We start from the raw sequence: 12,562 nt of genomic DNA, 5'->3' as shown, positions 1-12,562 counted from the left end.
ATATTTAAACTCTATTTGTCTCACTTGATTTCAGTGTCCATATGTGTTGCTACAGAAACATGTGTTTAATTACAAAATTCTGCCTCAGAACCCTCTGGAGGTGTTAAATAATACATTTTCAAAAGCTGAATTCCAAGACACATTCCGTAACAATAGTTCACAGTAGACGATTATGACCCTGTATTTGAGAAGCAAGTTGGCTGTCAGCAATGTTATACTGATATAATTTTTCCTGATTTTGACCGTTGGCTGTTTTTATCCTTCTTATATTCCTCCCATGTATTTTTCACACAAAAAAACAGGAAACATGCTAGGAGATACGTTTTTTTGCCCAAAACGAAATAATATACCTAATGCCAGTACCTGGTAGTTTTTATTAATTATGTGGTTGATGGCCAGTACTTTCCATTGCTGTAAACATTTGCCATCAGTTGTGAATTTTTTCTCATTGACTTTGCTTTTTAACTTTAGTCACCGAAGGCAGTCCTCTTAACAGCTTAAAGTACATGGACTAGTTTAATTTGTGATTCGGTTATTGATACAAACCTAAATCATTTTCTTTGTATTAGGTCGGCATCACTCTCTTCACTGTGTCACATAGGAAATCTCTTTGGAAACATCATGAGGTTTGTATTTCTTTCACTGAATGGTACAGTGAAACTTTATTTTCTTTAAAATATGAATTCAGGTGAATATGGTTTTAGATTTTATGGTTTGTATTCCCTTAAACATATGTCTTAAGGAGAAAAAGTGGTTTTATAAAAAAAATATTTTCTTAAATATTATAGTTGTCAGTTTTGGAAACAATAGTATAACAATTTTTCTCCAGTTTTATAAGTGACTGTTGTCTGTTAATAGTAACTTACTAAAATTTGCATAGTCTTATCACAAATACGTTGAAGTAAACTTTTTCTTACCTAGTAGTAACAGAGGAGAAAAAGTCTTCAGAAGAATAAGATGGCAAAAAAAAATTAGGGGCATTTTTTAGTAGAGGTTAGGATTATAAGGGGGAAGATTGAATAATATCAGCTGTGCTTCTCAATGCACTGTAGTAGGTAGGATTCCTGAGGCAGTAACTATAATTTACAGAGATATTCTAGTGAGGCTTGCATTGGTACAGATGCATTATTTATTCTGGGGCTTCAGCAGTACCATTCTCACTGTGGCACTTCTTTTCACCTCTTAATGTAAAATGCTCAAAACCTGAAAGCAAACCCTGTTTAATTCTCTTTATTTTTTTCCTCCTCCCTCCCTCCCTTCCTTTCTTCCTTCCTTCCTTTCTTCTTTCCTTTTTTTTTTTTTTTTTTCATTTTTTCCCTTCCTAAATGATACAGAAATTTTAGGTAAAAACAAGGGGTTCAGAAAAGTTAGAACAATGGTAAGCGTATCTTGTCCCACAAAATACATACTTGATTAAGTACTTTTTTTTGCCAGATACTGAGCTAAGTGTCATGATGGATGTAAATTAATTACAGTCTTTACCTTCAGGACTTTAGGATGTAGATGATAGTCTACGAGTGATAAAAAGAAGAGCACAGGATTTGAAGTCAGGGAGCCTGGGTTCAGGCAGCAGCGTTTCTAGCCTCAGTTGCTTCCTTTGTATAATGAAGTTATTGATCCTTACCTGCCTATCTCTTAGATTACCATGAAAATTAGAGAGGTAGCCTGTATGAAAGTACTTAATAAAATTCAATGAAATTCTGTATAACTATGTGACTTTTAAAGATAGCTTTTATTATGGCATATTATAATTTGTCAATTTTTCATGAACAGGAAATTGAATAACTAGAAATCAAAGCCATTTAAAATATAACCAAGCCTTTGTGTTTTCTCAGAAGTTCTTAAGTATTATAGCCATAGAACATTGAGAGGAATTGAGAGTATTTGAGTTTCCCCCTTCCTCTTCTTTCGGACGTATAGACAAGTAGCAAAATACTCATCAGGCCAGTGATCATGTGAAGGAGAGGAACATAGCTAGAATGTGAGAGGCAGGATAGCTGAGAAATAGTAATACAGAAAATGGAAACTCAGAAAGCTTTCTGAAAATAAGCCCCTAAATAAAAACAGAAGGCTTTGTAACTGCTGTTGTGTCTTTAGAAGTTAGGATATATAGGCACTTTCTATAGCTCTTTTTCTCCTCTACTAAATTAAAAACAAATAAAAAGCCTTAAGTTAGAGATTCCAAGCTGATTAAGTAATCAGGCTACAGGAAGCAATAAAGACTAACCTATGGAACAGTCTTGCATTTAACACAGTTTATCCCACTGGCAGCTGAGATCCTTGGTCATGGAGTTAGGACAGCATTCTAATTTGTGGGGCGCTTATAGATTTAGCTCCCTTAAAATAATGAAGAAGTCTGTATTTTATTTTTATAAAGGACAGTACTATATCCAGTCTTAGTTACTGACTTTTCCCCCCCCCGTCTTTCTCCTAGTACTACCTGCATATGGATGGCAGAGGCAACTATGAATTCAAACAGATAACAGAAGATACAGTTGAGTTTGGCTCTTAGAGAAATCTGGAGAACTATACTTGCTTCAATGAAATAATTACAGAATACACTTAGAAATGCAAAGTACATTGTAAAATAAAGTTGAGCTTGGTTTTTTTATTAAAAAAAAACAAAGCAACAAATTAGATATAGAATCATGGAGAACAAGTTGTTAAAACATTTAATATTATATAGGATATTGCTAATTGTGTATATGTTGGTTTAATTATTAATATGTACTAAGAATGTCCTTATTCTTGTGGTTAAAAACCTGCCTAAATTAAATTGGGCTTCAATCACTGTAACCTGATTCATCCTGGGATGTAAACCATTTGAAGTCAGCTAATTGGACTTTTATGGCTCTATCTTTTCCTTCAATGAAGAACCCTATTTAAAACTGGGTCATCATTTGTCCTGTCTAGCAAGATAGTCTTGAGTTTCATTTTCCTGTGCCCCATGGTAGTGGGAAACAAGTCACAATGTATTATTTAGATGTACAACATCATTGCATAACTGCTTTTATTACACAGTGGCAGGTTTCTTTAGCTGCCACAGTGATACTCATTCCCTGTGTGTGTCTTGGAGTGCATTTGAGTCCAGGAAAGGCATTTTGATTTTCCTTAACTAAATGATAAATGTACCCCTCTCAGGCTACGGTATTGAGTTGTTTGAGGGTTCTTTGTGGTGATGTAACAAAAGTGTATGTGCAGTCTTGCTTACAAGGAGGGGTTACCATGTGTCACACCTAATCTTCCCAATGTTTGGGATATTAAAACACAAAGTCCTTACATGCCAAGCTCAAGGTCTTTATGAGAGTTTTAGATTTTGTGAAGAATTAGACAAATTTGTGTGTTAAAAGCCCATTAGAAGTGTGGTAGTTATTTGGCATTAAACTCCAGATGAGCCATAGGAATGCACTACATGAAGTAATGCACTGAGTATGCAATGCTATCACTGTCTTTGACTGTGATTTTATGTTTAAAAGTATGTTCTAAAATTATGTATACATGGGTGAGTCATGTTTCTGAGGCACTGTTGTATCTCTGTGAATCTTGAATAACTTTTTTATATTTGGTTATTATGTTGAGCTATCCTAAGAGAAGGTGATTTCAGCTCATCAAACCATCAGTAAATGACTTGATGTATTATTTGCACAGTGAGAAGTGAAACGGAATATAATCAGTAAGCTAGATATGAAATCAGTTTATCAAACCTGGGGTTCAGAAAGGGGCATTTTATATTCTTGTTTCTGCGTAACTGGTTTTGTTTTTTGCGGAATTAACCATAACAATCACTGACTACCGAAGTAAATTTGATGTACTGAATTCCATAATACATAACATTCAATTTATACCACTTCTGTTTAGCGAACTTGTATACTTACTTATTTTCTGTTCAGATTTAAAAAAAAGCTCAGATATCCTATACAACCTTTGCTTGTTCTTTTTTATTCTGGTATCTAAATACTGAGAAGTTCATTTATAATTCAGCCTTGACTTAAAAACATACATAGTTTAATGTTGACTTGAAAAACCACAAAAATAAATTCAGAAAATGCTTTTAGCACAGTGTCTCTTTATTTTAAAGTTTTGTCAAATGTGGTTTTTAATTGAATGAATTTCTCTTTTAGAGAAGTTCAGTAAAATCTGTGTACCTGCCAAATGATACCAAATAGCCAGGAGACCTTAAAAGATGCTATTAGTCTTAGAAAAGATTTTAAGACATGGGGAAATTTTAGGTTTTCAGATTTCTGGGTTACTCTAAACCTGCTAGTAGAAGTATTCTAGTTGCCTCATAATTGCTTTTGTTATGGATTCTTGCCATCAAAAAAAACAAAACAACAACAATTTGGGCTTTTTTTTTTTCTTAATTTCTTAGTTTTTTTCTTTTTTATGTAACAACTATAGTGCCTCACCATTTGAGGCGCAGAGGAAGATCCTTCTGGAGAGTCACATTAACATATAGTGGTTCTTGGCCGGGCGCGGTGGCTCAAGCCTGTAATCCCAGCACTTTGGGAGGCCGAGGCGGGTGGATCACGAGGTCAAGAGATCGAGACCATCCTGGTCAATATGGTGAAACCCCGTCTCTACTAAAAATACAAAAAATTAGCTGGGCATGGTGGCACATGCCTGTAATCCGAGCTACTCAGGAGGCTGAGGCAGGAGAATTGCCTGAACCCAGGAGGCGGAGGTTGCGGTGAGCCGAGATCGCGCCATTGCACTCCAGCCTGGTTAACAAGAGCGAAACTCCGTCTCAGTAAAAAAAAAAAAAAAAAAAAAAAAAAAACATATAGTGGTTCTTAGGAGAACCACAATAAAGAAGTCCAGTGATTGCAAAACATGATTGACCTTGGAACACCTTTTTCTATATAATTCCCATTAACATCTTCACAAACTGCGCTAGGAATTGGTAGTTTAATCTGAAGAATAAACCAGAGAATAAGAACTTTCATCCATGAGCACCACACTGCATACCAAGACATATCACTGTACTCTCATAACAAGTTTTTACTTGTATATAATGAGAAAATAGGTATGAATAGTTTGTTATGCATTAGTAGAATAAAATATATCTAGCATTGGTCTCTTTCTCCCTTTCTCAGTGATTAACGTTTGGCTTAAAACCGGTGATATGATAGCATCTGTCAGTTCCTTATGTAAAATTTTAACTTTTAAACTTGATGTTTAAAATCATAATTTGCGCTGAGAAGCAGAATGAGTTTTCTTCTAACAGATGGACTTTGGCATTGTTAGCTGCAGGAAGCTGTCTACTTTTTTAAACGTATGTTAGTGATCTTCCCTTTGTGAAGAATTGGAATGTTCTAACCATTTCTATGTACATAACATATGCATGTCACTTTAAGAAAGTACCAAAAAAACTGATAAACAGTCCCCTCCAAACCTTAGGAGCAACCATTTTAAACTCTTCTTGTTGGTGTAATTGCATCTCATTTTTTTAAACAATATGCCTTCATAGTTATTTCTCGATTTATCAATTTTAGACATTTCCTGCCACCTTTGTTTCTGCCATATCCCCTCATGTAGCGAAATTCCTTTTTAAATTTGTAAACATTTTGTTGCAGTATACAAAAACATTGATAAATTTAAGCTCAGTGAATTTTTAAGAAAGGATACACACTCATCACCACACCCAAACACCAGATGAAATAGAACATTGTTACAGCACTAAAGGCTCCTTCTTGTTCTCTTCCATCTGTTGGCTCCTGACTTCTGTTACATAAATTGGTTTTGCCTGTTTTTGGACTTCGATACCCTTTTGTGTATGGCTTCTTTCCCTCAGTATTGTGAGGCTGATGGATCCATGGTAAGTGTGACAATAATTCCTTCACTTTTATTGCTGTGTATAATCGTTAATTACAAACCATCCCTGACTTAACAGAGTTCAGCTTATAAGTTTTCAGCTTTATGATGGGTTTATCTGGATATTAAATGCATTTTTAACTTAACGTATTTTTGGCTTACTATGGGTTTATTGTGATGCAGCTCCATTATAAGACCAGCAACATCTGTATATGAATAGACTATTTATTCCTCTTCTCATTGATGGGTATTGGGTTGTTTTCTGTTTGGAGCTGTTAGGAATACTTCCTAGAAATACTCTTATACATGTCTTTGGGTACACATGTGTGTGCATTTCTGGAATGGAATGTGTTCAGCTTTGGCACTGCCAAAGTTGTTCAGTTTTTACACTGCCACCACAAGTGTGTAAGAATTCTAGTCTCCCTAGTCCTTGCTGGTACTTGGTATTCCCAGTGTTTTTAATTTTTATTTTTACTTAATGTATCTTCAGCCATCATTGTGGTTTCATTTGCATTTCCCTGATGACTAATGAGGTTAAACTCATTTAATGTTTACTGGCTAGCTAGATGTCCTCTTTCTTCAGGTGCCTATTTAGTCTCTGGGCCCAGTTTTAAACAATGTGCTATTATTTCAGATATGGTGTATTCTGGATATGAATCTTTTATTAGACAAATATTCTAATATCAGAAAAATTAGACTTTAAGGCAGTGAGCATTTCTGGAAATAGGGGCATTACATTACAAAGGTCAGTCAGTAATACAACAGTTCTTCATTTGTATGTACCTAATAGCATGGGTTCAAACATAGAAACTGACAGGAATAAGGGAAAGTAGACATCCACAATTTTTAGAGTGATACTTACAGACCATCCCTGACTTAACAGAGGGTTCAGCGTACAAGTTTAATTCCATGATGTTTAATTTCTTTGAAATTTCTGTTAGGTAAAGCTCCTTTTGCTATTTCTTAGAGTGGAATAGCAAGCTCTGGGCTCTGGATCTGAAAATGCTTTTCAAAAGTAACAGTTATTCTAAATAAAAATAGGTATAGCCAATACTTTGAAAGCTATCTCTATTTTTTTTAAAAAAGATAATTAGTGCAACTCTAATTAGCCAGTCAGTTTGCCAAGTCACTGACTGGAATGCTCGAGGCAATACACAGCTCCAAACTTTGTCAAACACGCGTTTATTTTTGGCATTATCTATGACCAAGATAATGTTTTAATGATGCTGGCATGCCCTCTTCCTGAAACACTTTGCACTTCCCCCACCTTGCCTGGTTCACTCTGTGCCCTTCAGCTGAGATTGCAGGTAACCTTTCCAGATCCAAGTTAGGTAGCTAGCTCTATAAGTTCCCCAGAACACCCTACTTTCCCCATCATAACATTTATGTTCTGTTGTAATTGACATTTCACTCTATAAATACATACGCTGGAATTATATGTTTCATATTTTAATCAAATCTATAGTGTTTGGCATGTGGTGGGTGCTTAGTATTAGAATAAATTACTGAACAAATGAGTGAATTCAAAGGCATAAGCATGGTTATTGCCAATGAAATGACAATCAAGAAAAGGGGCCACAATGGGTGGACAACCATTTTGTTCAAAATTATTAAGAGAGCGCAGTAAGGAAGTGGGAAGAATGCTGTGGAAATCCAGGAGAGGAAAGCTCCCTGGTGAGATCCAGGAAACCTACAGTTTTAAAGGCTGAGTTGGTAGAAGCAAGGGGCATGATCAATGGAATTAAGGCAGGAAAGCTTTTGGTGTTGAGGAAGCTGTGGATTAAGACAGAAGTCCTCAAATTATTGTCTTTGAAAACTGTGTAATATTTTCAATATGATCATGACTGATTTTTCTTCTGGCTTGGATTCATAACTTGCTGATATTTAAGTTTAATACGTGGCATCTTATTAAGACTGTGCAGTTCTATCCATTGATGAGGTGTCCGTCTCTTTTTTCCATCCCACCTCCCCAGCCCTCTTGGTGAAGGAAGGCATAGAGAGCAGCTTCTCAGACTTCAGCGTGCATACAAACTACCTAGAAAATGCAGATGAAGATTCATTAGGTCTGGGATTCGGGTTTGGGCCCAAGACTCTCCATTTCGAACTAACTTTCAAGTGACGCTAAAGCTGTTGTCCCAGACCACACTTGAAGTAGCAGGATCTGGGGCGGGAGCTCTGGCTATGGACTAGAGAGACCATCACAGGTAGAGTTGCAGAAATCTGGAGAATATTCTCTGTTTTCGTTTATTTAGGCTTCCCTTTCGTGTTCCTTCGTTAATCACTTACAGGTATTTTGGATTTTATTTACAATTCCTTTAGTTCTTTTATAATCCAGTCTGAACATTTCAGTCAAATTACTTATCTCAAGATGACGCCGCAATCTTAGTTGTGAAGAACACTTCCCTTCCCAAATGCCATGAACACACGCAAGGGAAAAGGCTTTTCTCCCCCTGAGTGTCGCTTACATCTCTTAGTCTCTGGCCTGAAATATACTTGGAGAAGATAAATTATTTGCAAATGGAGCATAGGTTTTTTTTGTTGGTTTTTGAAAACCAGGCTAAGTAAAGATTGTCATGTCAAAATTTTTTTTTCTTAAAACTCCTTTAGGTCCCTATTTTTAGTTTATTAAATTGTGTATATTCAAGATGAATTTCAGTTTCTCAGTTTCAAATACCTGGATTTTAAAAAAGATTTTTATTTCACCCAGAAATACAGTGATTTTAAAGTATTATTGATGCTTCGATGTATAATCACAGGATTTAAGCGAAAAGGGGCTGAAGATCGTAGATCAGTAAGCTCACCTGACAAAAAATAGGCCTCCCATTTTTGCTTAAGCTGTCGTGAGTTTCTGTTCCTTGCAGCTGGAAAAGTCCTAACAGACTCATATATAACAAACTTTCATAGGGAGTGTGCAGTCTACAAATGGAGAATCTTGTCTATGGTCTACATATTCTTAATTTGTTTTGGCTTCAGAGCAGGTTGCATTCTGATTTCTCCAAGGTCTGTGAAGTGCCATTTAGGTCTGTGGCTACTTCCAGCCTCTCTTTGCAGTAAATAGTAAACACATGTTGCTGATTGCAATCATTAACAGATCAAGCTGGTTCTCAAAGTGGGAAGTGGGCATTAGAATCACTTGAAGGGCTTCTTGTTAAAACCTAGATTGCTAATTCAGTAAGTCCCCGGTTAGGGTCAAGAATTTGCGTTGCTACCAAGTTCCCAGGTGACTTAAATGCTGCTGGTCTTAGAACTATACTTTGAGAACCATTGGATTAAACTAACAGTGGAATAAAGCAGTGGTTTGGATGCATTCAAGAAAATGAATGAGATTTCTTCAGAGACTCAGATGTGCACACAAGATTTAATCTTTGCCACCATGCAGATAGCTTTTCTTTAAAAGGAAATAGTATGGCTTAGCTGTTTATAAGGAACGAAAGAATATTTAAAATATGGATAATTGGGCCCCCAGGCATGAAGCAAAGTGTAGCAGGATGAGGAGGGATGTCAGCCACGGGGTTTTGCTACAGAGCAGCAGATCAGCATGTGGCTGGATTTAGGAGGAAAAAGGCTTCTCCACCTTCGCACCAAATCCCCTCACAATAGCTGGTAAGTAAAATTCTACCTTTACTCTCTCATTTCTTTTTTTCATTTTACGAGTATGACTCTGTTGGGAGGAAGTCATGACGTGTGTGTGATGGAGTATATGTTGTTTACTGAGAGGCGATGGCAGAGAACACCGAGCCATCCCCAGGCAGGAAACTGCGAGAATAAGCAAGCAGTATGTACCGGTCATGGACTAGTTAAACCAGCTCCCAAAACACAAGATATTTGACCTTGTCCCCATTGCTGACTCGCCAAGAGTGTTCTTTAGCTTATTTGTATCTTAGGAGTGAACAGGCACTATCTGCCTGTTTGGAGTATCTTTATTTTATGAAGAAACACTGAGCACCTGCTTATTAAAAATAATCACTTGTTCACAAAGAATAAATACATGAGTCAGAGTCTGCTCTGGGCTGTCGGCTGGGAAATGCTGTCAGACCCCTGACGGTCCCACTTTGATCCCACTTTTGCACTCTATCTTTGTTTCTGTTTCTTAATTCCTTCAGCACCGCCTGGGTCGGGGTCTCTACGACTGAGCTGGTCTCAGCAACTCTCGGTAAAATATTATGAGTCACTGACACTTTTCCTGTGAATGATTTTTGAATCCTTTCATGAGTTGGAATGATGAAATGGTGTCCTTTGAAATATCCATCTATGCTTTTTTTCCCAGGTCTGTCTTTTGACCCTGGACCCTTTCCCCCATTTAGTCAGCTCAGCAGTTCTGCGATCACTGTCTCTGGAAGGGATATGGCAGCTAAAAGCAGAGAAAAGTGGAGTCTCCGCTGGTTCCGGACAGTGTGAACAGCAGGACTAGTGCATAGACCACAGATTTGAAAGAGAAGATGGTAGCAAGACAGAAGCTTCCCCACCCCAGGCTGCCACTCTCAGACTTGAAAAGGACTTCCCACGCTGGAGGGTGAGGTTAGAGGGGACGTGGAGGGATCAGAGGGCAGTTGCAGTGGTGGTGGGATGTGCACTTGAACACAACTCCAGCAGAAAGGTAGGTGACCCAGAGGGAGTCACCAAATTGCTTTGGATGATTTCCATCTTCTAGTGGAAAGGAAGCCTAAATAAAAAATCAAGTGTTAGAGAAACGAAGAAAATTATTGCTGTTGTGTCCATGGACTCTGTACTTCTATTTGGACCACTATGGGGACCTTGTGTATGGGAAGTCATGAAGTCTGCTGGCTCTGGAGTAGGGAGTTGCACTAAATGGTGAAGGGCTGGACAGGAAGCTCCTGGTGCATGCACTGGCCTGCGCTGAGCAGCCTTTTGGTCCTCATGCTCCCATTGGGTGTTCTGCTTTGGAAGCCGGCGAGACTGTAGAAGGAAGGGTCATTTCTTCCTTCACAGCCACCTCTTCTTTGAAGCCTTTGTAGATCCCCACAGAAGAATATGGTCATTTCCTCCTTGGACTCACAGAGAGAGGGAGAAAACTGGTGAAGAAGAGCTGATGGAAGATTGCTCTGCATCCAGTATGGGGCCTGGGGTTCCTATTGGTCAGCAGAATGAGAAATGAGGTAGAAAAGCTAGTTACAGAGTCAGGGCGAGCCAGGGCAAGCTAGAATCTGGGAGCATCTCTGCATTTGTCTCTTGCCACCTCTAACCATGATGACCAAATGGCTGCTGCTTCACTTCCCCTGTCCATATCTTGTGAAAATTTATCTTTTGGTTAACTACAATCTAGAACCATACAGGGACAAGGACTCTGGGAAATGTAGTTCCAGATTAGCCAAATTGACACATTAGAAAACTGCTCGTAGAACCCTATGGGCATAGAGAGTTGACAGCAATACCCTTTAAAACATAATTTATCATTTTTAAACAGATTACGCAGGTTGCTTCGAGGAAAATAGTAGGAGAATGGCTGTGGGAACCGGAGGCCAGCCAGGAGGCTATTGCAGTCATCCAGTGGGACACAAGAGTGGCTTGAAGTAGAGGGAGAGCAGAGGAGGTGACCTTTGGAATTGGAGTGTGTTTTAAAGGGAGAGATAGCAGGCTTTGCTGACAGATTGAACGGGAGAAGAAAGAGAAGTCAATGACAAACACCAAGAGTTCTGGCCTCAGACAATGGTGGCTGCTTCTTAAAATGGGGAAGACTGGGGAGAAATGAAAGATTCCCTTTGCATGTATTACCATTAAGATGCCTGTTAAATACCCAGGTAGAGAGGTTGTGTAAGTATTTGGATCAACAGTGCAGCTCTGGCGTTCAGAAAAGAGGTTGGGGCTGTGAGAGGTATTTGGGAATCATCAGCATCTGGGTATTATGGGCATCTGGCATGATAGAGCTTGATAATAGAGTCATGGACTTGAATACATTACCTAGAGAGTGATTATTGATAAAGAATGAAAGAACTAATGAGAACTAATTACCTTAGTTCAAGCACTAAGATAATCCAGTATTTAGAAGTTGGAAAGAAGATGGTGTCCAAGAAGGAATAGGAAGTTGAGGAGAAAAATCCAGATGGGGGATTCCAGGGGTCAAAGCAAGTTTGTTTTTTATAAGATAGAAAATAATACAGGATGTTTATCTTCTGCTGGGAATGATCAAATAATACAGGAGAAATTTAAACAGCTGGAACGAAGGGATAATTTTAGGGGGCAGTCATTAAGTAATTGAAAAGGCATGAAAATGAATGTTATTTCACACTGTAAGTTCACATTCTGTGTGTTTATACTCCATGGTCAATGCTTATACAGCATATTAGGGTGCTTTTGACTACAAGGAACAGAAAACCTGACTCAGCTTACTTAAACAATTAGATAATGTCCAGTGAAAAGTCCATGGGTTGGGACTTTGAGCAAGGCTTGATCTATAGCAGCTTGGTGCTGTCACCGAAGACTTCACTTCTGTTTTCTTTTTTTTTTTTTTTTTTTTTTGAGACGGAGTTTCGCTCTTGTTACCCAGGCTGGAGTGCAACGGCGCGATCTCGGCTCACCGCAACCTCCGCCTCCTGGGTTCAGGCAATTCTCCTGCCTCAGCCTCCTGAGTAGCTGGGATTGCAGGCATGCGCCACCATGCCCAGCTAATTTTTTGTATTTTTAGTAGAGACGGGGTTTCACCATGTTGACCAGGATGGTCTCGGTCTCTTGACCTCGTGATTCACCCGCCTCGGCCTCCCAAAGTGCTGGGATTACAAGCTTGAGCCACCGC

At 38.4% G+C, this 12,562-nt stretch overlaps 1 protein-coding gene across 7 annotated transcripts in view; it reads left to right on the top strand.

Annotated features, from left to right (window-relative positions):
- The window catches only part of ABCD3 (ATP binding cassette subfamily D member 3), an 85,712-nt gene extending 81,658 nt beyond the window's left edge, over positions 1-4,054 (top strand). For all 7 annotated transcript variants that reach the window (XM_039460793.2, XM_010343838.3, XM_003933284.4 and 4 more), the window contains 2 exons: positions 570-626; positions 2,435-4,054. In XM_039460793.2, coding sequence (XP_039316727.1) covers positions 570-626; positions 2,435-2,512 — 135 coding nt within the window. In that variant the 3' untranslated portion in view covers positions 2,513-4,054. The remainder of the gene's footprint in view (positions 1-569; positions 627-2,434) is intronic.
- The last annotated feature ends 8,508 nt before the right edge of the window (positions 4,055-12,562 follow it).

This window comes from Saimiri boliviensis, chromosome 11, assembly GCF_048565385.1.
Source record: "Saimiri boliviensis isolate mSaiBol1 chromosome 11, mSaiBol1.pri, whole genome shotgun sequence".
Taxonomy (NCBI): domain Eukaryota; kingdom Metazoa; phylum Chordata; class Mammalia; order Primates; family Cebidae; genus Saimiri; species Saimiri boliviensis.
This window is presented reverse-complemented; position numbering and strand designations above follow the sequence as displayed.